The sequence below is a fragment of the Ziziphus jujuba genome, chromosome 10, assembly GCF_031755915.1.
Source record: "Ziziphus jujuba cultivar Dongzao chromosome 10, ASM3175591v1".
NCBI classification, from domain to species: Eukaryota; Viridiplantae; Streptophyta; class Magnoliopsida; order Rosales; family Rhamnaceae; genus Ziziphus; species Ziziphus jujuba.
The window spans coordinates 13298333-13325024 of NC_083388.1; the positions used below are offsets into that span (position 1 = coordinate 13298333).

General features: G+C 32.0%; 1 protein-coding gene across 2 annotated transcripts; it reads left to right on the forward strand.

Annotated features, from left to right (window-relative positions):
- The first annotated feature begins 5919 nt into the window (after positions 1 to 5919).
- On the forward strand, positions 5920 to 6988 carry LOC112489635 (uncharacterized). Of its 2 annotated transcripts, none has more exons than XR_003053920.2 (2): positions 5920 to 6318; positions 6564 to 6988. XR_003053920.2 is itself a non-coding variant. In XM_025068452.2 (2 exons), exons 1-2 carry the CDS (start codon positions 6039 to 6041, stop codon positions 6750 to 6752), a joined length of 432 nt encoding a protein of 143 aa, XP_024924220.1. In that variant the 5' UTR covers positions 5920 to 6038; the 3' UTR covers positions 6753 to 6988. The 2 variants fall into 2 exon arrangements, 1 of the variants encoding a protein (XP_024924220.1); XM_025068452.2 differs by having other exon boundaries at positions 6601 to 6988.
- The last annotated feature ends 19704 nt before the right edge of the window (positions 6989 to 26692 follow it).

A 26692-nucleotide genomic window follows, 5' to 3' on the forward strand; every position in this document is an offset into this window, starting at 1 on the left:
GTCATGGTGGTGGTTTAATGGGTCATTTTGGTATTTTTAAAAACTTTATCCTTGCTACAAGAACATTTTTCTTGGCCTAACATGAGGAGAGATGTGGAGAGAATATGTGAAAGATGCTTAAAATGCCGAAAGGCAAGTCTAAATTAAAGCCGCATGGTATGTATCATCCTTTGCCAATTTCAACCTTTCCTTGGGTGGATTTCTATATGGATTTTGTTCTTAGTTTATCTAGGTCTAGAACAGGTAAGGATTCAATTTTTGTTGTTGTGGATGGATTTTATAAGATGGCACATTTTATTGTGTGTAATAAAATCGACTATGTATCTAATGTTCCTAATTTATTCTTTAAGGAAATTGTGAGGTTGCATGGTATGCTTAGAACTATTGTTTTCGGATAGGAATGCTAAGTTCTTAAATTATTTTTTGAAAACTTTGTAGGCTAATTTAGGTACTAAACTTTTATCTTCAATTACTTGTCATTCACAAATTGATAGACAAACTGAAGTAGTAAATAGGACTTTGTCTGCATTGTTAAAGGCTTTAATTAGTAGGAATTTAAAAATATAGGAAGAATGTTTGTCACATGTTGAATTTGCTTATAACAGATCTTTATATTCAGCCACTAAATATACTCCATTTGAAATTGTTTATGGTTTTAATCCTTCAACTCCATTCGATTTAACACATTTACCTTTAAGTGAACGTGCTAATCAAGATGGAAAGCAAAAACCTGATTTTGTGAAACAGACTCATGAAAAGACAAAGGCAAATATTGAGAGGAAGGCTGTGCAACATGCAAGGAATGCTAACCAAGGCAGAATAAATGTTGTTTTTGAATCTAGAGATTGGGTTTGGTTGCACTTAAGAAATGAGAGACTTCCCGAGCAAAGAAAGTCCAAGCTTATGCCGCGTGGGAATGCTTATAAACTTGACTGACCGGGTGGATATAATGTTATTGCTACATTTAATGTTGCTGACTTATCTCCTTTTATTGCAGGTGATGATTTTGATTTGAAGTCAAATCCTTTTTAAGACAAGGGGAATGATGAGAATCCGCCTGAACCCGTATAACCGACTACTCGCTGGGGTGTTGATCCTATACAGTTGAAGACCAGACCAATCACTAAAGCAGAAGCCAAGAGATTTAAAGACAATCTGGCTGGATTCATATAGGGAGTTATCAACTCTCAAAAGGGTTTATCCATATCCGAATATACAAGATCCGTTTTATGCATCTAGGTAGTAAAGACGAATACGAACCCGGATAGCTATTTTAGTGTAATTATGGATTCCGGGCAGCACAGAATGGGTTCAACACTTCTTGAATTCAACTAGTATCAATAAGAGGTCATGAAATCAAGGAAAGGCACAATCAAAAGCACCCAATGGTGATTTGCGCGTGGAAGGACTTTTGGGCCGAAAATGCTGTATTTACCGCTAGCTTTACTGGATTTTGTTGATTTGGCATTTTCTCTTTGTTCTAATCAAGGAAAATGTATGGGAATCATGAATAATCCTAGATGGCATACTACATGGCACATTGGATCTGACTTAGACTCCTTACAAGTTGGAAATTGGTCAAAAATAGCTTAGTAGTCAAATTAGTCAACTAATTTCCTAATTTGAGTTTGACTTTTTGTTTTAGGAAATTAGTCTTTTATTTGGTTTTTATTTACTTATTCGCTGGAGAAAACAACTTAGTAAAGTTATTTTTTTATTATTTTTATTGTAAATTAATTAATTCCTAATTCAAAATAAGGAAATTAATTAATCCAAATTAGTTTAGGAAAGCATGAAAAATTCGAGAACACTTGCTTCCTAATTTCTTTGGGCCGAATTTTACCTAGTTGTTTAGGGTTTATTGTTTTGTGATTTTAGCCTATTTAAGGGCTTATTTTTCAATGAGAAGAAACCTTTAATATTATTCAAAAATTTATTTGTGAGAAAAGAATTATCTTTGCTCTCTTTGAACTCCTAAAACACTATTAGAGAGTGAATTTTTTAGTTTGGCTTATCAATAGGAGTTTCATCACCTATTGTGGCATCTTCAATATACGAAGGTTTTTAGTCACATATTGATTAGGGGTTGAGATGACCATAATAACTTGAACTTAATTTTTCGATTCCAGGCTAATATAATACTAGCTTAGGTGCGAGTCGGCCTAGGTTCGTATCACTTAGTTTTTTGTTTATTTCTTAAGGTAGCATATGACATGAAATAGTTTTTTGTTTATTTCTTAAGGTAGCATATGACATAAAATACTATACTCCTTCTTTTCAAGTTACAAGTTCATCCTTTAATTGTATGAATTCAAAATTTATGCTCAAAATGCACTGTTTGTTTTTGCTTTTCATCTTGAATTCCTCGTAATCTTTCATATATATATAAAGGTTTGGAATTATTTTGAGCATTTTTCTTGCGAAAATTAGTTAAAATTAAAGCTTTATTAGTTTTATATTTTGTCCAACTATAAACATCATTAAGTAACGCTATCTGTGTTAATATATATTAATAGAGCTGCTCCCAGATCTTTTCTAGATATTTGAGATGGTCTCGCCTATGAAACCCTACTGAATCAATATCGAAAGTTTAGTGAAACTTTCTCATAAATTGGATATAACAAAATAGTACGAATAAGATATCATAAACATTTTTAACAAAAATCTCACAAAATCATTAAATAAAAATAAATTATACATATTACGTTAACCTGCTAGAGCAATCTAAGCTATACAGAAGAAAAATTGTAAAATATTAAAAGTGTTCAATTTAATGTATACATCATAATTAGTGAAAGAAAGAATATTTAATATCATTAGAGTCAAAGGAAAGAGCAATACATCATCAGCGGAAGAACATTTGAACACTGAAAATGCTTAGTCGTGATGTACACAGCCTATCAGTTGAGACATAAGGGAACAATTTAAAAAAACAAAAATTCTAAGATAAGTTTAGTGAGTGGACATGTAAAATATTATAAAAATGAATATTCTTTCTAGAAAAAATCCTTCCCATTGGGACCTCACTTTCACTTTCTGAAAGTTGTCTTGTTTTGTACAAATAGTTTTCATAAAACCCATAACTATCCCTAAAACATAACAATTTCATAAATTATAAGATAAATAATTTAAAATCAGTTAACAGCCATCCCTTTATTTATAAAATAATATTTTTACGAATCATAATTTATAAATATTGATAATCATAAATATATATATATATATATATAAATATATATTGCATTCGTAGTACACTCAACAACATCCTTGTGTACCATAAGTATAAATATATTCAGTGGCATGACCACAACTAGCATCCTTATATGTCATTGGCTATTGGGATAGGAGCAAGCTCTCACAACTAGAGTCATCGCATATTGGAAACTCCCATCAAATTTAAAAAATCACGTGATTAAATAGGAAATGGTCAAATAAGAATGTATAATCATAATTTAACAAATTTATGTCCATGGTATAGTATATTACACAATAATCCACAATCTAGTATCCAATTGATAACCCAAAATATTCATAAAATTTAGCAAATAGTACCCATAATCATTATATCAAAATATTCTTATAAATATGAACGTAAACACACTCATATATTTATATACTTGCATAGCCATATATTGAATTTTGCTAGTCAAACCATTTATTTTAATATATCATAATATGATAAATCAAATAATTCTTTCATACATGTAATAAACTATATAACTTAAATAAATCTAGAAATAATAATAATAAGATAATTTATATGCCATATATAATCAAATACATAATTTCCAAAACCATTTTCGAAAAAAAAGTTTACTTATAGATTTGTAGCCGAAAATAAACTCTTGATTCGCAGCCGGATTCACCTTTTATATCTGTCTTGTGCCTAAAATATTTCCAAATTACCCGATTAGGCAACATAATTCGATAAAATAAAATTGTGGGTACATACACAAGGCCAAACTCGTTCTCATAATCTTGTAATCCCAACTTCCGGTGTAGAAAACTTAATTTTTCAAAATCCTAACCTTAGAACTTGTGGTTTTTCAATTTAGGGTCCAAATTAATGAAATTGGACCTCCCAATAATTCTTACTAAACTCCAATTACACTTTTACAACTCAAATTTGGTAACAAGTTATTCGATTACATTCTAATTTTATCTAATAGCCCAGTTTATCTAATTTAGTCAAAAATTAGAAAACTATGCAAACGGTGTCAAAAAGTTGCAAATAATATACCGTTGGAAACCCTAAGATACAAGGATCACAATGGTGAACTTACTTTGCCAGAATTACATCATTGGTGGCTGAACCTGTTGCAAAGTTTGTGTCTTCCGAGCCAAAGAGATTTTGAATGAACAGATGTTGGATATGGAGTTAAAAGGGTTAAAATAGGTGGGGTAAGTTGAAAAATGGGCTTAAGTTGGCTGAGAAATGGCCAAATGGGCGATCTACATCACACACTCTATCTAGAGTATGTGATATAGATCGACTAGATAATGGCTAGATCTCAATGAAAAGTAAAAGTGCCATCGCCAAGAAAAGTCTTCGTTTCCGATGCATTCAACTTTTGTTCATCATCAAATTTTATATGGTGGTTGAAAATCTTTTGGGCTTTATGATTGGGTAGCACATATAGAGTAATGATGGCCAAAGATGTATACTGCATGATAAACCTTGCAAAACCGTAATTTTTTATTTGTAACTCATAATAGAGCATGCCACCAGCTTGAAAACCAAAATCATATTTGAAGAAAAAGTCAAACTTGATCCCACTTAAAAAGTTCAATTGGTCAAACTTAGTCAACTTAGATCAAACCACTCAAAAATTTCAACTCCAAGTATAATTTTGAAATGGGTCGCTATAAATATATATTACAAGCACCCAAATCAACAAATATAAATAACACTATTAATGCTCCATATAATATGTGCCAAGCATGTAAACTTACATAGTAGTGACATTAAAGTCGATAGTGGAAAACAGGACACTGTCAATTGATAAATTGTTATAAACTTGATTATATTAACTCTAACCATAGGTTGCCTAGATGAGATTATATTGGGTCCAAAATGATAAATTTCTATGTGCCAAGAGAAAAGATTATGTCTACCGACGTTTCTTTGTAGAATAATTTGCTTTGTGAGTAATTATTTTTTTTCTATTTTATATTTTTTGGCTAAGAAAAGAACAACAAAACGGATCCTTAAACATTAACTACAATTATTAAGAAGTCCCTTCTTAGAGCACGCAACCAGACTGAGAAGGACGTCTAAAGAATTAAGGACCTCAGTTAAAAAGACAAGAAAGAGAACAAAAAATCCGAATTAGCAAGTGGGAAATATGAAGCATTAATTACATTTTGTCAGTGAAAGATATATGAAGTAGTGACGAGAGATTATTTGACGGGATGCACCTACCACATCATATGTAGGTCCAACCAATAATATTATGTTATTTTATTAAATTGTAAATAGACTTAAATAATTTGAGATTGACTCGGTTTTAGCTGTTTGAACTTGATTTATGAAAAAAGAAAAATGTCAATCTTGAATAATAAATGAAGCATGTAAACTAATCTTTATTTATTTTTTATTATTTTTTATTATACTTGGCAAACTGATAGTTAATAATAATTAAAATGTGTAAATAAGTTATTAATAGCTCGAATTTGTTTATTTATATGTATTTATATAAAAATATAATCATTAATTTTAAGAATATCAAATAGTTTTAATGTATTGATAATATATATATATATATATATATATATTTTCTTTTTATGGTTATAAACTTTTAAGAAAAATAAATAGAATAAATGGAAATTATATTATTTCTTATTAATTTATATAAACTAACATACAAAAATATAATTTATTTTATTTCTTATTATTTGTATAAAACTGTCATACAAAAATATAATAGAGAAAAAGATCATATACTAATGTTCTATCTTTTTAAGCATTTTGGTTTATAGGTATAAACAATTAGGCAGTCTTGAGGGAACAACATAGTGCAGTGTCTATACTCTTTCATATGAAAGGCTTGATGACATGTGGTTTTTCTTTGCCTTCGACATGTGATTTGTGTTTTGGTGATTTAAAATCATCTCGGCATCTGTTTTTGTCTTGTCTGTATGCTCATTGCATTTGGGACTATATTAGCCTTTGGTTTCCAGTGGTTCTTGATACTTCGGTGGCTATGGTGGATTTCTTCTTGCATTGCATGAATATGTCTCTTAGTCCTCAATTGACAAATTTATTCCAAGCTGCGGTGTTCCCTGCTATTTCTTCCATTTGGCATGCTCAGAATCAAAGTAGGTTCAGCCATGTATTATATTCCACTTGTTCGATCTTTGATTTTTGTTCTGTGATCTATCAAAGAAGCGAATTTCACTCAAATGGTTCCATGCACAATTTTTTTTTTTAATTTAATTTAAAAAATTTAATGTTTTAATTTTTGATTTTTTTTGTCTGAGCATTTTTTTGGGCTTTTATTTTTATTTTTTTCTTTCTTGGTAATTTTTTAATCTTCGATTTCATCTCGACAACTCGGTCGCAGTGGCTTATTTTCGATTATGTATGGTGCAATATCCCAGTTTACGAGAAGCGACTCTCAAAGCCTTTGAGGCCAAAGGTGATTAATATTGATGATGATTTCAAGGCTGATTTCCAAAATTTCAAGGATGATTTGGATGTTGACGATGATGACGATGTGCTTGATGTCAAGCCTTTCACTTTCTCTACTTGAGAGCTACCTTCTCATGTGCTAAAGCCATCTCTCACCGACCTACTTTAAAAATTTTTGCACATCTGTTGCTATTTGGTTTTTAGATTTTTGCAAGGTTTTTATGACAATCTTTCTTCATTTCTTTATTGTAGTTCATGGCTTTAGCGATTTGATCTGTTAGGTAATTTTGTTTGATTCTACAAGCTATTCTCCAAAATTTCTTGTAATAAAAATTGGCTTTCCTTTATTTTGAGAAAGGGATATTGGGTTTATGATCCTGTTCATCATTTTTATAATAAATCTTTTTCGAGTACCAAATGTTGGATTTTTCTCGTTGTCGTTGTTGTTTTTTATTTTTATTTTTATTTTTTTCTTCATCTTGATTAAAATTTCAGTTTTTTTAACTCATTATTGATATTTTCATTGTTTTTTCTTGTTTTTTTTTTTTTTTTATTTGGAGAATTGCTCTATACACTACGCGAAAATTGATATCTAGCGACACTTATTTAGCGACGCTACAAAACAAACACGTCTGAAAAAACAAAACCGCGACTCTGAGGTTAATGCGTCAGTAAAAATTCAATAAATATACGACGTACTATATAGATTGTGCGTCGCCTGTTCTCTCCTCCACTTTTTTTTTTTAGTTCTTTTAATTAATCTTAATTTAACAACAAATAACCCATAAAGATATTAGAGCAACATAACTGAGGTTGATTTTTTTTTTTCTTCTTTGTTATACGTTTAACAGGCGACCCACTAGTAAGATTGTGCGTCGCCTGTTCTTTTTTCATTTAATTTTTTTTAGATCTTTTAATCAATCTAATTTTATTTTAATAATAACAATCAATAAAAATATTAGTGCACCAAAACTGAGGTTTATATATATACATATATATATAGTTAACAGGCGAGGCACCAATAAGATTGTGCGTCGCCTGTTCTTTTTTTTTTTTCAATTTTTTTGTTTAAACATTTAAAAAAAAAATCAAAATAGGACCATAACAAGAATTGAACCCAAGACCTCTTACACTCTCAAGAAATCACCACACCACTAGGCCAAATCACTTATATGTACTAATACAACAAAAATTGGCTAATATAGTGTTAGGCGATGCATTATTCAAACAATGCGTCGCCAAATACAAGAACAGGCGACGCATTCCTCAACAAATGCGTCGCCTGTTATTTTTTTTTTTTTTCTTTTTTTTTTTCAATTTTTTTGTTTAAACATTTAAAAAAAATAAAATCAAAATAAGACCATAACAAGAATTGAACCCAAGACCTCACTCACTCTCAGAAAATCACCACACCACTAAGTCAAATCACTTATATGTACTAATACAGCAAAAATTGGCTAATAGAGTGTTAGGCGACGCATTATTAAAACAATGCGTCGCCAAATACAAGAACAGGCCAGTATTCCTCAACAAATGCGTCGCCTGTTCTTTTTTTTTTTTCAATTTTTTTGTTTAAACATTTAAAAAAAATAAAATCAAAATAGGACCATAACAAAAATTGAACCCAGGACCTCATACACTCTCAGGAAATAATCACACCACTAGGCCAAATCACTTATATGTACTAATACAGCAAAAATTGGCTAATATAGTGTTAGGCGACGCATTATTCAAACAATGCGTCGCCAAATACAAAAACAGGCGACGTATTCCTCAACAAATGCGTCGCCTGTTCTTTTTTTTTTTTCAATTTTTTTGTTTAAACATTTAAAAAAAATAAAATCAAAATAGGACCATAACAAGAATTGAACCAAGGACCTCATACACACTCAGGAAATAACCACACCACTAGGCCAAATCACTTATATGTATTAATACAGCAAAAATTGGCTAATATAGTGTTAGGCGACGCATTATTCAAACAATGCGTCGCCAAATACAAGAACAGGCGACGTATTCCTCAACAAATACGTCGCCTGTTCTTTTTTTTTTTTCAATTTTTTTGTTTAAACATTTAAAAAAAATAAAATCAAAATAGGACCATAACAAGAATTGAACCAAGGACCTCATACACTCTCAGGAAATCACCACACCACTAGGCCAAATCACTTATATGTACTAATACAGCAACAATTGGCTAATATAGTATTAGGCGACGCATTATTCAAACAATGCGTCGCCAAATACAAGAACAGGCGACGCATTCCTCAACAAATGCGTCGCCTATTCTTTTTTTTTTTTCAATTTTTTTGTTTAAACATTTAAAAAAAATAAAATCAAAATAGGACCATAACAAGAATTGAACCCAGGACCTCTACACTATTAGAAAATCACCACACCACTAAGCCAAATCACTTATATGTACTAATACAGCAAAAATTGGCTAATAGAGTGTTAGGCGACGCATTATTGAAACAATGCGTTGCCAAATACAAGAACAGGCGACGTATTCCTCCACAAATGCGTCGCCTGTTCTTTTTTTTTTTCAATTTTTTTGTTTAAACATTTAAAAAAAATAATATCAAAATAGGACCATAACAAGAATTAAACCAAGGACCTCATACACTCTCAGGAAATCACCACACCACTAGGCCAAATCACTTATATGTACTAATACAGCAACAATTGGCTAATATAGTGTTAAAAAAAAAATCAAAATAAAACCATAACAAGAATTGAACCAAGGACCTTCTACACTGTCAAGAAATCACCACACCACTAGGCCAAATCACTTATATGTAGTAATATAGCCAAAATTGGCTAATATAGTGTTAGGCGACGCATTATTGAAACAATGCGTCGCCAAATACAAGAACAGGCGACGTATTCCTCAATGCGTCGCCTGTTCTTTTTTTTTTTCAATTTATTTGTTTAAACATTTAAAAAAATAAAATCAAAATAGGACCATAACAAGAATTGAACCCAGGACCTCATACACTCTCAGGAAATCACCACACCACTAGGCCAAATCACTTATATGTACTAATACAGCAAACATTGGCTAATAGAGTGTTAGGCGACGCATTGTTTCAACAATGCGTCGCCAAATACAAGAACAGGCGTATTCCTCAACAAATGCGTCGCCTGTTCTTTTTTTTTTTCAATTTTTTTGTTTAAACATTTAAAAAAAAATCAAAATAAGACCATAACAAGAATTGAACCAAGGACCTTCTACACTCTCAAGAAATCACCACACCACTAGGCCAAATCACTTATATGTAGTAATATAGCCAAAATTGGCTAATATAGTGTTAGGCGACGCATTATTGAAACAATGCGTCGCCAAATACAAGAACAGGCGACGTATTCCTCAACAAATGCGTCGCCTGTTCTTTTTTTTTTTCAATTTATTTGTTTAAACATTTTAAAAAAAATAAAATCAAAATAGGACCATAACAAGAATTGAACCTAGGACCTCCTACACTCTCAAAAATCACCACACCACTAGGCCAAATCACTTATATGTAGTAATATAGCAAAAATTGGCTAATATAGTGTTAGGCGACGCATTATTGAAACAATGCGTCGCCAAATACAAGAACAGGCGACGTATTCCTCAACAAATGCGTCGCCTGTTCTTTTTTTTTTTCAATTTTTTTGTTTAAACATTTAAAAAAAATAAAATCAAAATAGGACCATATCAAGAATTGAACCAAGGACCTCATACACTCTCAAAAAATCACCACACCACTAGGCCAAATTACTTATATGTACTAATACAGTAAAAATTGGCTAATAGAGTGTTAGGCGACGCATTATTCAAACAATGCGTCGCCAAATACAAAAACAGGCGACGTATTCCTCAACAAATGCGTCGCCTGTTCTTTTTTTTTTTTCAATTTTTTTGTTTAAACATTTAAAAAAAATAAAATCAAAATAGGACCATAACAAGAATTGAACCCAAAACTTCATACACTCTCAGAAAATCACCACACCACTAGGCCAAATCGCTTATATGTAGTAATACAGCAAACATTGGCTAATATAGTGTTAGGCGACGCATTATTGAATCAATGCGTCGCCAAATACAAGAACAGGCGACGCATTCCTCAACAAATGCGTCGCCTGTTCCTTTTTTTTTTTTTTCAATTTTTTTGTTTAAACATTTAAAAAATATAAAATCAAAATAGGACCATAACAAGAATTGAACCAAGGACCTCATACACTCTCAGGAAATCACCACACCACTAGGCCAAATCACTTATATGTACTAATACAGCAACAATTGGCTAATATAGTATTAGGCGACGCATTATTCAAACAATGCGTCGCCAAATACAAGAACAGGCGACGCATTCCTCAACAAATGCGTCGCCTGTTCTTTTTTTTTTTTCAATTTTTTTGTTTAAACATTTAAAAAAAATAAAATTAAAATAGGACCATAACAAGAATTGAACCCAGGACCTCTACACTATTAGAAAATCACCACACCACTAAGCCAAATCACTTATATGTACTAATACAGCAAAAATTGGCTAATAGAGTGTTAGGCGACGCATTATTGAAACAATGCGTCGCCAAATACAAGAACAGGCGACGTATTCCTCCACAAATGCGTCGCCTGTTCTTTTTTTTTTTCAATTTTTTTGTTTAAACATTTAAAAAAAATAATATCAAAATAGGACCATAACAAGAATTAAACCAAGGACCTCATACACTCTCAGGAAATCACCACACCACTAGGCCAAATCACTTATATGTACTAATACAGCAACAATTGGCTAATATAGTGTTAAAAAAAAAATCAAAATAAAACCATAACAAGAATTGAACCAAGGACCTTCTACACTGTCAAGAAATCACCACACCACTAGGCCAAATCACTTATATGTAGTAATATAGCCAAAATTGGCTAATATAGTGTTAGGCGACGCATTATTGAAACAATGCGTCGCCAAATACAAGAACAGGCGACGTATTCCTCAATGCGTCGCCTGTTCTTTTTTTTTTTCAATTTATTTGTTTAAACATTTAAAAAAATAAAATCAAAATAGGACCATAACAAGAATTGAACCCAGGACCTCATACACTCTCAGGAAATCACCACACCACTAGGCCAAATCACTTATATGTACTAATACAGCAAACATTGGCTAATAGAGTGTTAGGCGACGCATTGTTTCAACAATGCGTCGCCAAATACAAGAACAGGCGTATTCCTCAACAACTGCGTCGCCTGTTCTTTTTTTTTTTTCAATTTTTTTGTTTAAACATTTAAAAAAAAAATCAAAATAAGACCATAACAAGAATTGAACCAAGGACCTTCTACACTCTCAAGAAATCACCACACCACTAGGCCAAATCACTTATATGTAGTAATATAGCCAAAATTGGCTAATATAGTGTTAGGCGACGCATTATTGAAACAATGCGTCGCCAAATACAAGAACAGGCGACGTATTCCTCAACAAATGCGTCGCCTGTTCTTTTTTTTTTTCAATTTATTTGTTTAAACATTTTAAAAAAAATAAAATCAAAATAGGACCATAACAAGAATTGAACCTAGGACCTCCTACACTCTCAAAAATCACCACACCACTAGGCCAAATCACTTATATGTAGTAATATAGCAAAAATTGGCTAATATAGTGTTAGGCGACGCATTATTGAAACAATGCGTCGCCAAATACAAGAACAGGCGACGTATTCCTCAACAAATGCGTCGCCTGTTCTTTTTTTTTTTCAATTTTTTTGTTTAAACATTTAAAAAAAATAAAATCAAAATAGGACCATAACAAGAATTGAACCAAGGACCTCATACACTCTCAAAAAATCACCACACCACTAGGCCAAATTACTTATATGTACTAATACAGTAAAAATTGGCTAATAGAGTGTTAGGCGACGCATTATTCAAACAATGCGTCGCCAAATACAAGAATAGGCGACGTATTCCTCAACAAATGCGTCGCCTGTTCTTTTTTTTTTTTCAATTTTTTTGTTTAAACATTTAAAAAAAATAAAATCAAAATAGGACCATAACAAGAATTGAACCCAAAACTTCATACACTCTCAGAAAATCACCACACCACTAGGCCAAATCGCTTATATGTAGTAATACAGCAAACATTGGCTAATATAGTGTTAGGCGACGCATTATTGAATCAATGCGTCGCCAAATACAAGAACAGGCGACGCATTCCTCAACAAATGCGTCGCCTGTTCCTTTTTTTTTTTTTTCAATTTTTTTGTTTAAACATTTAAAAAAAAAATAAAATCAAAATAGGACCATAACAAGAATTGAACCCAAGACCTCCTACACTCTCAAGAAATCACCACACCACAGGCAATCCTTCTTGAAGAGAATACGTCGCCTATTCTCTCAATTAACAAAAACAAAAATTTTGAAAGACATGCAAATTTTATAAAGAATAAAGGTGTACTTGAAAAACAGAAAAATAAATAGCAATCTTCGATATTTTGCTTCGCATTTTTAAGAAATATTTTCAGTTTTTATTTGTAGTTGAAAAGTACAAATATTAATAAAAGAAAAAAAATGCAATTGGGAGAAAAGGCGCGTTCTTGCCATTTTTTGAAAATTTTTGGCGCGTTTTTAAATTTTTACGCGCTCCTTTAAATCCATTTTTTCTTTTTTAAAACTACATCAAGTACACCACCTAATCGATATTAGATTTGGAAGCAATCTAAGAGAGACTTGAAGGGTGAGATATTCCAAGTTTCATTTTTCATTTGCCTACGTTGTCGTCGGCCGAGAAGCTTCTCTTTGTCGCCCTCGTGATTTTTTGGTTTTCTTCTTTCTTTATCTCCATCATTTAGGTGAGTTTCTTTTTTCTTAACATGAGGTGGGTTGTTTTTTTTTTTTTTTTTTTCATTTTAACTGCAGCTTAGGTTCATTGGGTTTTATTAATCTTGCTTTTTTAGAAATTATGTTTGTGATATTGCTTGACATTATTTTGTTAAGTTCAACAAGTATTTTGTGTTGAAGATTAACTTGAATCAAGATGGTCTATTGTTTTAACTTCACCACAACATCGTACGGTTGTTGAAGAAGATGTTCTTGGAGATACAAAGATGGCTCACAATCCATTTGTCATATAGTTGCCAAGTGTCGATGAAAATGATAATGAGGATGAATATGAGAGTGACTATGTTTGTAATGACTGTGAGGGGAGAAATGTGATTCGTCGAATCTTAAGAACAATGGTAATATTTTTTAAATTTTCATTTATACTAAATTACAAATTTAATAATGATTAATATTTATTTATTTTGCATAAGTGCTAATAACTTTTTTAATGTTTCCATATGCAGTATGAGGATGTAATATCGTCAACAAGAGGTCAACTTCCATCTCAATGAATATGCATTCATGGAAGTTTAATTAATATTAAATTTGTTATGAAAAATACAATAGCTTACAAATTATGTAAAAATATATCAATGAGATGATATTTAATTTATTTGATAATTAATTTGTTATGACAAAATATTTATTTAAAATTTTTGTATTCTATTTATTTTGGATGAAGCTAGTTTTCATTTTTTTGTATTTTAATTATTTTTATATTTTTACTATTTTAATCACTTTTCACAAAATTTAAAAAAATTAAAAAAAAAAAAGAAGGGGCGACGCATTAAGAAATAATGCGTCGCTAAAAGTGTCGATCCGTCGTTAAATAGGTGACTCTATTAATGCGTCTCTAAATAGGCAATTCTACTAATGCGTCGCTAAATAGTCAACTCTATTAATGCGTCGCTAAATAGGCGACTCTATTAATGCGTCGCTAAATAGTCACTTTATTAATGCGTCGCTAAATAGACGACTCTACTAATGCGTCGCTAAATAGTAAAATGCGTCGCTAAATAGGCGACACTGATAATGCGTCGCTAAATAGTCAATGCGTCGCTAAATAGGCGATTTTATTAATGCGTCGCTAAAAGTAAATATGAGTCGCTAAAAATTCAAAGATAGGCGACTCTTATAATACGTCGCTTGTTGTCTTATAGATTTAGCGACAAGACGTTAGGCGACTCCGTGCGATACGTCGTTATTTATTTTGTGCGACGCATTTATTGCGTCAGTTATCAACGCGATTCTAGTAGTGATATGTTTGGCATAGTTTATGCATTTTTTTGACTTTTATGTTGATTTCAATACTAACTTTTGGGCTTGCAAAATGTGATATGTGATTTTATTGATTCGATTGTAGACAATTTTGTCTTGTTTTCTTTTCTTTCTTTTTTTTTTTTTTTTTTTTTTTTTGGGGGGGGGGGGGTGGGGCTTTGTATTTTTTTAATTTTTGTTCAGGATTCCATTGGGACGATTTTGTCCGACATATCATTTATATATTCTGATATTTATCTATCCTATCTTGTTTGTACTTTTGTGTGGCCCACGGCTTGTAGTATGTGGCCGGAAGATATTTGGATTTTTAGGTTTTCAATAATTTGGCTTAAGATTTTATTTTTAAAATGTTTTCCTATATAAATAAACAATAACTTAAATTTGCAACTTATGGTATGATATTTTAAAATTATAGATCTTATGCTCCATTATAAAGATTTCTTTGTGAGTATTATTTTTTTTTAAATCAAACTTAATGGGAATTTTTTGGAAAAAAAATCCAAAATGAAAAAAATAAAAAATAAAATCTCAGAAAAATGTTCGGAGAAAAAAATAAAAATCATAAAATTAAATTTTTAAATTTAAAATTACAAAAATAAATTTAAAAATGATGCTAAACTAAATTTTTTTAACTTAAAATTAAAAATAAAAATAAAAAATGATGCTAAAATAAAAATTTATCATTTACCATCGAGTTAATGGATCATAGGCAAGTCACATTCAAAATTGGATGGAATCAAAGTTGGGGCCTTTATGTAAAAAAATAAGTTTATGTAAGTGGTTAATGTTAGGATTTTAAGGATCTTAATACGCATAATAAATTCCAATCAAGTATAAGATACTAACCTCCGAAGGCAGCTATTGATAAACTATCAATCTACTATCTGCAAAACAGAAAACAATGTAAAGTAGTGCCTATGGACACACTACTCTCAAACCACTCTCAGATCTCTGAAAACCCTAATATCAGAATACCGTATAGCATATGTTTATTTGCTTGCCCTAGACCTTTTATAGTCTATGCAAGTCACACTTACCTATTAATTTTTAACACACACAAAATATTAATAATTTAATAATATAATAATACTAGAAAAAATATGGGTAAGTTATTGGGCTTTTAAAGAGAGTTGCTCTTCCAATCTAATGGGCAAACTGGAGTCTTATAGAAAGTGTGTGACCAAGGACCCTACTACAAAATAATAATAAAATAAGTCAGTCCCATTAATGGCATAAATAGGTCCTGTAAGTGAGTAATTGATTATGCTAAGTCCACAAATTATTTATTTATCTAACATTCTCCCACTTGGACTGCATAATCATCATCATATATATAATCCAAACTTACTTACTACAGAATCTCCCGAACCATATTGCCATTTCATCTAAATATATAGCATACCGACAGGGCATAACAATATACTAGTCTAGGCAATAGAGATTCTCTCAGTAAATCTCCCAAAACATGATACCATTTCAACTGACTACTTTGCATGCTATAAACTCAGTCTAGGTAATAGAGATTTACCTAACCATGTGCAATCCCCCAACACACAAATACCATTTCATCCAAGCATATTGTGTATCGACAGGATACAACAATATACCTAAACTAGGTAGTAGGGACTCACCATGGTATTTGTAGATCAACATACACATATATATAGACTAATAGTCTCAACAGGTCTGTAAATATAGGAGCAATAATATATGTAATATATTATCTTATAAATAAATAATGATCCACCTACATCAATGTATCAAAATACTCAATTAAATAAATAATACTCAACATGGATATTACTGCAGAAATTATAACAACTCCCACTAACCCACAGCGGTCTCAGCTGTCTAACAATCCCATACGGGACACATGCTCCTCAAATATGCCTACGGATAAGGTCTTAGTCAGTGGATTCACCACCATGCTGTAAGTAGGCGTGTGAACTACAATAATGAGGCATTTTTCAACTTTCTCCTTAACCACAACATACTTAACATCAATGTACCTCGCACCAGGGGTATCTTTTAAATTATTAAAGAAAGATACTGCTGCAGTATTGTCACAATACGTCATAATAGGCCTCTTAATAGAGTCAACTACTCCCAAATCACGAATAAAATTCCGAAGCCAAACTGCATGACGAGTAGCCTCATAACACGCCACATACTCTGCCTCCATAGTCGAGGATGCTGTCACTGACTGTTTGGCACTGTACCAAGATACAGCACCTCCTGCCATGATAAATATATATCCAGTGATAGATTTCTTATCATCCACACAGCCTTTATAATCTGCATCACTATAACCAACAACATCTAGGGAGTTGGTACGTCGATATGTCAACATATGATCTTTAGTACTCTGAAGATACCTAAAAACCTTCTTAACTGCGTGGTAATGAATAGGACCAGGATTGCTCATAAATCTACCAAGCACACCCACAGCAAAAGCTATATCAGGCCATGTACATACTTGAGCATACATCAAGCTACCTACTGCTGAAGAATAGCAAACATTCTTCATTGCCATCCTTTCTCTATCATTCTTGGGACATTAATCCTTATAAAACCTTTCACCCTTTGTGGCTGGCACACTTCCAAGAGAACTATTGTGCATATCAAACCTCTTAAAGATTCTATCAATATACACTCTCTGAGACAACTGCAACACATAATTAGTCCTATCTCGAACAATCTTAATGCCCAAAACAAAAGAAGCTTCACCAAAATCTTTCATATCAAAATGGTTGCACAACATCTGCTTTATCTTAGACAATAGGTCAGTGTCATTAGTAGGCAAAAGTATGTCATCAACATACAACACCAGAAATATAAAACTACTCCCACTGACCTTCATATATATGCACCTATCAACCACATTCTCCTTAAAGCCATTTCCGATAACAACCTCATCAAACTTGAGATACCATTGTCTCGAAGCTTGCTTAAGACCATAAATTGACTTCTTAAGCTTACAAACCAAATTACCATTCCCTGTTTGTTGGAAGCCAACTGGTTGAACCATATACACATTTTCATACAAATCACCATTCAGAAAAGCAGTTCTGACATCCATTTGGTGCAACTCCAAGTCATAATGTGTCATTATCGCCATAATGATTCTAAAAGAATCCTTTGTGGATACAGGAGAGAAAGTCTCTGTATAATCAATTCCTTCCTTCTGGCTAAACCCTTTAGCTACAAGTCTAGCCTTATACCTCTCCACTTGACCATTGGAGTCCTTTTTGGTCTTAAAGACCCATTTGCACCCAATAGGCTTGCTACCCTCTGGTAACTCAACCAAATCCCAAACTCCATTTGATGCCATGGATTTCATTTCATCTTCCATTGCATCCAACCAAAAATTTGAGTTTGAACTGCTTATGGCCTCCTCATAAGTGACTGGATCTGAATCATCACTTATGTCAAAATATAAGCCGCCGTCCTTAAAACCTCTCCCCACAAATAATCTGGCAAACTAGAATTTGCCAACATAGACCGCACCATATCCAACAAAGTCCTATTCCTTCTCTCAGCTATACCATTTTGCTGAGGTGTACCAGGCATCTTATATTGCGCATCAATGCCACACTCATGCAAATAAATAGCAAAAGGCCCTGGGTTCCTTCCAGTATCATCATATCTACCATAAAACTCACCACCTCTATCAGACCGTACGGCTTTTATTTTCTTATTCTTTTGAAGCTTCATCTTGACCTTAAACTCCTTAAAAGCAACAAGCAACTAAAGAATCTGACTTCTCACGGATAAGCTCAACATGTCCATAACGAGAAAAATCATTAATAAAAATAATAAAATACCTATACAACCCAAAGCAGTTGGAGTGAAAGGTCCACATACATCAGTATGGATTAATTCCAAAACATCTCCACACCTTACTTTCTTATCCTTTCTAACCTTGGAAGTTAGCTTCCCTTTCACACATTCAACCCAAGTCGACAGATCGGAGAAATCAAGATTAGCAAGTATTCCATCATTCATAATAAATTCCTCCTAATTGAGTGTACATATGAAACTTTTTGTAATTCTAAAACATATCCAGTAACAAGCTTCAACTTGATTGTTTCTATAATATCCACTTTCACTCTTGAGCTATCTCCTATGTAAACATGTTGCTTAAGATTAGTTGGCTCCCTTTGCCTTATCATCCTTTTCATTGAATTAGTAACTGTTAGGTCTAAAATATTGATGATTTTATGCCATATTTATAGCTTAATATTTGTTAGTTTGTGTTAATTTGTTATGGAAAGATACTTAATTATGTATTTTTCTTAATCTAGGTAAAAGAGGAAGAATTTTAAGAAAACAACCATAAAAATGGATTCCTTGGGTCGAATTATGGTGGGAAGATTTGAGCTCGAACGGACTAAGCATTAAAAAGATACCTTGAAGATTGCATAAAGATTCTATCGGGAATTTCATGATGGAAGTGGATGTCATATGAATCATCAAGATCTGAGGATTTCAAATGTCTCGTTATTTTTGGATTTCGAGGTGCGAGCAAAGAGTTATCATCATTTAAAGTTTAGAATTTATAAAAAATAATATTCTAGTTAAATCTCCACCATTGATCAAAAAAGGGAATCAAGGCAATTTGAGGGCCAAGATAAAAACAAGTGGCAATAATTGGTTAATTTATCATTAATGAGGCACATGTCATGTCACATGCTTCATTAAGGGTAAATTAGACTAATTAACTATTTTTTTTAGGAGGAATTAGATAAAAGGAAAGTAGTAGAGAGCAAGTAATATACAGTTTCCTTTTTACATATGAAATTCGTCCAACCCTTTTCATGGCCTAAAAAAGGTATCTTCCAAGACTCCCACATTGAAAATAAAGAGAGAAAAAGATTCCCGAGATCCTATATATATAGCCCCCACCACATTGAAGGAAGATATACAAGTTTAGAGAGTTATTTAAGAGCTTTTAGGAGGCTTAAATAGAAACAAACCAAATTTTGGGAGTTTCTAAGATTCTCTTAAGGGTTCTAGGGTTTTAAAGTTTTAGAGTTTTAGAAGATCAATTGGAGAGCTTGGAGGAGGGAGAGAGACGTGGGCTTGCTTGGAGAAGAAGGCTACGACTTTGAGAGCTCTTGGAGGAGAATTTCTTCAATAGTTTTTATTCTCTTTTCCTTTCTCTTTAATTAATTGTGAATCTTATTATTTTTAATAATTATGGATGTTGAAATTATTTTTACCATGAACTAATTTTCATAGCTAGGGCTATGATGTAGCCCTAACTATGAAGGTTTAATTATTTTAATATATGTTGAGTTTTATTTAATTAGTAATATGTTTTGTTAAAAAATTATTGGTATACTTAATGCTTTCATAGGCCGGAAGGAATGAATGATTTTAATAATATTTGAGCTTGGAAAAGGATAATATTATGGATCTCCAATGATTTACATGAATGCATAATTGATTGGAAAATAGTTATGTCCCATGCCATATTATTTGCTTAATCTATGCTTGATGAATTTGCATGATTTAATTTATAGGCCGGAAGGAATAAATTTGGTTATGTGAATATTATCAATTGTGAGTGGAAACTACTTTTGATTAATTTTGTGATTAAGTGTGGTTAACAAAATTACTAGTTAATTAAATTCACATATTTAAGTAATTAAATTGGAATACGTAGTGGTGAAATCAAATGTCCTAGTATTCATAATTATTCAATTCTCTCTCTTACTTGAAATTGATCTAATTTTAATTGATTGCTTTTGTTTAATTTAGTTTATTTAGTTTTCAATTACCATTTTAAATTTTCGTTCAAATATTATCAAAACCTAATTATCTTTGGTACTTAATACTTAATCCCTTGGGTATGACAACCCTATTTTTCCACTTTATTACTTGAAAACGATTCGTGCACTTGCGAGTTGATTTTACACATCAGTAACATGAATTGTTGCTCCAGTATCTAGCCTCTAAGAATTCAAAGGCACATCAACAATATTGGTCTCAATCATTAAAATATTATCTCTTTTTTTTTTTTCTCTTGCTTTCCCTTTAAATTCCAACACTCTATCTTCTTGTGTCCAACTTTATTGCAGTAACCATACCGTCCATTGAAGTACTCTTTCTGATAAGCATCATCATACTTAGTATTATTCAAAAGGTCCAAATAATGATGTTCCTCATTCATATTAAACTTGATAAATTTATTTCCTATCTCTTCAAGAAGTTCCTTTGCTGTTTCCACCTTTTGAATACTCGCATAAATTGATTCATCCATATAATTCTCCATCATCATCATGCAGCACTTATTAGAATGCCTTCAAAACTCATAAAGCTTTATATCTGTTGCACTACTCTCATCAGTTGGTATCTCTAGTGGATCTATCTCTAAAGCCAAATCCAATTTCATAAATGTCAAATTCATAGCTAAAGTCTTCTTCCACTTCTGATAGTTTGTCCCATCCAATTTCATCATGGCAGTCATAGGCAGAACATTCGGGGTGCTACTAACTTTGAAAATAGCAAGCACAATAACACATTTAATACATATAAAATAATAACTATTTTCGAGCCCCTTAACACAAAACACAAACATAAATTCGCTTAGGGTCTTTGTAGCACTAAACATACCCTTACGCGGGCTAGGGACAGTCAACCAAATAACCACAATCAAATGCATTGAACTGAATCACCGATAGGGTAACCCAGAACCTGCGATTCATGGTATTCAATCAACTTCCACTGCCATTCCAGGCATCATACAAAGCAACTAAAACCACCGACAGGGTAGCCTAGTTACCTGTATAGACCCTGGTTAATAAGTGGGAGATAATTAACAAATTGGCAATTTCATGATATAGGTAAATAAAAGATAATCCATCCACTATGCCAACACACATTACATTGGTACACATAATGCAGACAAAATAAGTCTCACGACAGGTGAGTACCTAAAATCCCACACTACTATACCAACTAGGCACAAAGCCTCTTTGGGTAAGCTCACACAATCCAATTTTCCAATCACAAATATTTAATTTAATTTAATAAAATTGGAATGTGATAATTAAACAAATAAATAAACAATAAATATATAAATTAAACAATTGAATCATTAAATTAATTAATAAATAAATAACAAATAAATCAATAATAAAAAAAAAGAGAATAAAAATAAATAGGTTTTTTTTTTTTTGCCTGCTGACGTCAGCAGTCAGCCTAAAAATGGCACATTGTTCGCGCCTTCTTCCTTAGCTAGCCGGGTCAGGTCTGAATCGATTCCAACCTGTACGGGTCCGGCGACCCAATTTCTTACCTGGCTCTATCTAGCCGTTCTGGAGTCCGTTTCCGGAAATACCGGCGCCAATAGTTTCGTCTTCCCTTGGGCAACATTTCCCACAAATCAATTTGATTCAAAAACAACCCAAAATAAACACCCAAGCAAGGTTTATATTCGGCCATGGAAGGTTCAATAAAACATAGCCCAGTTTTCAAATAGCATCAATAACCATTATTCGGATTTTAAGGGTTTGATTTTTTTTTTTTTAATGAAGAAATAGCAATTGAATTATATATATATATATATGAATACATAATCGAAAGTATTATCACACAGATTCCAGCAAATATATAAACATCACAAACACAATCGGGCATGAATCATATATATTCACAAGATATGTAATTTTGATTCTCTTAATCTACACATGTATTCGAATCAGAGAAGAAGGACAAATAAACAAAAAACATGTATAGATTATTCAATGGCCAAACATATAGTAATAATCCGAATAATCACATGAAATTTATTATACATATTAACCATGCTCTGATACCAATTGTTAGGATTTTAAGGATCTTAATAGGCATAATAAATTCCAATCAAGTATAAAATACTAACCTTCGAAGGCAACTATTGATAAACTATCAATCTACTATCTGCAAAACTGAAAACAATGTAAAGTAGTGCCTATGGACACACTACTCTCAAACCACTTTCAGATCTCTGAAAACCCTAATATCAGAATACCGTATGGCATATGTTTTTTTGCTTGACCTAGACCTTTTATAGTCTCTGCAAGTCACACTTACCCATTAATTTTTAACACACACAAAATACTAATAATTTAATAATATAATAATACTAGGAAAAATATGGGTAAGTCATTGGGCTTTTAAAAAGAGTTGGTCCTCCAGTCTAATGGGCCAACTGGAGTCTTATAGAAAGTGTGTGACCAAGGGCCCTACCACAAAATAATAATAAAATAAACCAGTCCCATTAATGGCATAAATAGGCCCTGTAAGTAAGTAATTGATTATGCTAAGTTCACAAATTATTTATTTATCTATATTTTGTTTTCTAAAAATAGAAATCTTTTTTTTTGGTAATTGGAGAAACTATAAAACTTGTTACCGATAAATGGTAATTTATCGTAGAAATAGTCGAATTGCCTATTCTAAGGATCCTCGATACAGAAGAAATAGTTTAGGAATTACAAAGATGGGACTACATTTCACAACGGGCATTTGGTCTAGTGGTATGATTCTTGTTTGGGGTGCAAGAGGTCCTAAGTTTAATTCTAAGGAAATTTCTACAACCTTGGGAAGAAATTTTCAAACACTTGATTGAATCTCGCCGTGAAAATAAATTCAAATGGTTGTTGGAAGCTTAAGTTAAGAAGGTTTGCGGGGAATCTATTGAATTGGATGTCTTGAACCATTGTATCTATACATCTTAACAGTGCCAGCTTTTAATTACAGGCACCATATTGTTCACAATTTTAGGCACCTTGAGAAACGAGGAGCATGGGAGAGCCTGTGAGAATGATAGCGAAAGCTCTTTCCCGCAATCAAATCAGGGTTAAGGTTTTGTTTGATTGGCTGAATGCTTTTCACTTGATGATAAGATCAAAGATGATGGAGTAAAGAAGATACTCGATGTTGGAGAACTCTGAAATAGAGCTTAAAAATTCAATGTGAAATTTTTAGTTGGGACCCATAATCAACCATTCCAACTCTACAAGGCATATTAGATTTGGAAATTAGACTGGGGCAAAAAATTTTTGTTTGTGGGCTTGTTGGTGCAGGAAAGTTCATCACTATTATATGCTATAATATGAGAGATACCAAAACTTTTAGGAACTATAAAAAAGAAAAAAAGAACTTTAAGCTGCATGCTCTACCCTTGTTATCAGAAGTTGAACTTTTTAAGAAGACATTGTAAGTTTTTTATTTTTTTTAATTACTATGCAGGAAAATATGATTAGATTTCCCATTTTTTCAGCTATATTTTCGTATTAAAAAATAATTTTCTGAAAATAACATCAAAATAAGTCTCTAGAATAAATTTTATAGGAAAAATATTAGAGATTCTTTCTTAGACTCAATAGATTTATTGCGTGCCTAGATTTCTATATTAGAATATTAACTTTCGATTGCATATAAATTTTTATCTTTAAAATTAATTTTCATATACTATGGTGCCTTCAAGCGTAGAATTGGTGTTTTTTTTTTCCCTTTTTTTCTTTTTTTTTTTTTTTTTTTTTTTTTACGTTGGTGGTTATTGGCACTAGCAAAGAGGTGCTTGGACTAATTTTCCTACGAAAGGGGAGTCCAAGTCATGTTTCCTATTTGGATATTTAGTTTTCTTGGTGCATATATGCAAACAAGCACACAGACCCTTACCCCTCTCAAGTCTCAAGTGAGTGTGTGCCTGATGCTCTGTAGTAACAAGTATTAGTTGTTTGTCTTTTACTTTTTGTTAGTTTTTGAGTTCCAAAGTGGCCAACTCTGCACCATGCTTGCTTGTTTGCTTTTGTGTATGTTACTATGCAATTGTCTGGGGACAGTTCATCTACGTATTAGAAAATCATGGCATTGTTAGCCATGAACATAAGCAAACCTGAAACCTAGGTGCTTTGGTCGAAGGGTTGCTTCCTAAGCGTTTTTTTTTTTTTAGGTATTTTTTTTGTATTTTGTTTAAGCCCAATTTTGTATAATCTAGGCTAGTTCATAAGAATCCGCCCATACCCATACCACTGACTATCCGCTGGGGTGTTAACCCTTTACAAATGAAGTCGGGACCAATCACTAGGGTACAAGCTAGGAAATTCAAAGACAATCTAGTTAGCTTAATCCAATGAGTGATTCAATCTCAAGAGGGCATGGCATTATCTGAAGATCCAAAGCCTATCTTGTGTATTCAAGTTACAAAGGCGGAAATGGATCCGGCAAGCTGTTTTGGTACATTTTTGGGCCCTAGGCAGTAAGGAATGGATTCACCACTTCATGAACTAAAGTAATATCACCAAAAGGTCATAAAATCATGTAAAGGTAGAAACAAAAGCAATCAAAGATTACATTTGGGCATACAATTCTTTTTGGCTGAAATTGCTCACTTTTGGCGTTGGCTTTGTTCTATTTTGTTGATTAAGCACTTTCTCTTTGTTCCAATCAAGGGCAATGTATGGGAATCATTATCAATCCTATTTGGCATCCTACATGGCATATGGGAGTTGATTTGGAGCCAAAATTTGCTAGAGATTGGATAAAGATAGCTTAGTTGTCAACTAGTCAACTAGTTTCCTAATTTGAGTTTGACTTTTTGTTTAGAAAACTATCTTGTCAACTAGTTTCCTAATTTGAGTTTGACTTTTTATTTAGAAAACTTTCTTTTATTTTGGTTTTTATTTGTTTAGTTGCTGGACAAATTAACTTAGGAAAGTTGATATATTTCAATTGTAAATTAATTAATTCCTAATTCAAAATAAAGGAATTAATTAATTCAAAATTAGATTAGGAAAGGAGGAGAATTCAGCCACACCTAGTTTCCTAAACCTATGGCTGGTTTCTCTATGGTGTTTTAGGGTTTTTGCTTTTGTCTTTCAAACATATTTAAAGTTTTATTTTCTTAATAAAATATAGTACATTATTCACATAGAAAAATATTTGTGAGAAATAATTCTCTTTATTCTCTTTGAATACCTAAAACACTTAATAGAAATCAAGTGTTTTAGTTTGACTTATCAATAGGATATCCATCACCTATTGTGACATCTTCATCATGTGCCAAAGTTTCTAATCCCAAGTTAATTAGGGGTTAAAGTTTCCATTAGAATCTGAATATAATTTAAGATTCGGGCTAATATAATATAGGTTTAGGAGCAAGTCAACCTAAGTTCGTATCATTATCAGAGACGAATTTTGTTCAAGCATGATCTATCTTATTTGCTTTATTTTGTTTTGCGTTATTCTGTAATTTTAACATGAGGTTAAGATTGTATTCTATCTCATCCACATTCTGCATTAAAAGAAAAAAAAAAAGGATTTTTCTTCATAGTCGAATTTGTTTGTTTGTTTTGGTCAAATTTTTGCTTCTTAGTTTGTTGGTTGTTTTGCATAATTGTTCTTAGTAATTTGGTTTATTGTTAATTTTTCTTTTCTGTTTTAATCTTAAATTATTTGCATTCATATATTAAAAAAAAAAAAAAAGGAGTTTGAGAACATATTGGATAAAACCTACAAATTTTTGCTATTTGTTTTTGTTGAAAGTTTGTCTCGGGTTTGGCGGACATTTGGCATTTGGAATTGCAAGTTTGGTGTTGTTTCTTACTACAGGAATTTGTGTTTACAATCTGTGAGTGATTTAAAAAAAAGAAAGAAAAAGAAGAAAAGTTGAATATAAAAAAAAAAAAAAAAAAACAGCACATAGATCGGTTTGTGGAAGGTTGAAAAATTGAGTTTGTTTTGGTGTGGAATTTCAATTGTGATTATTTGGAGTTGCTGTTATTCATTCTATATAGCTATTGGAGATTTGAATTTTGACTTCCAAAATCATTTGGATTAAAATTGGTAAAGAATTTGAAACAAAAACTTAAAATTACAATAACTACAACCAACAACATTCCACATTTTATTCGAATTGTTTC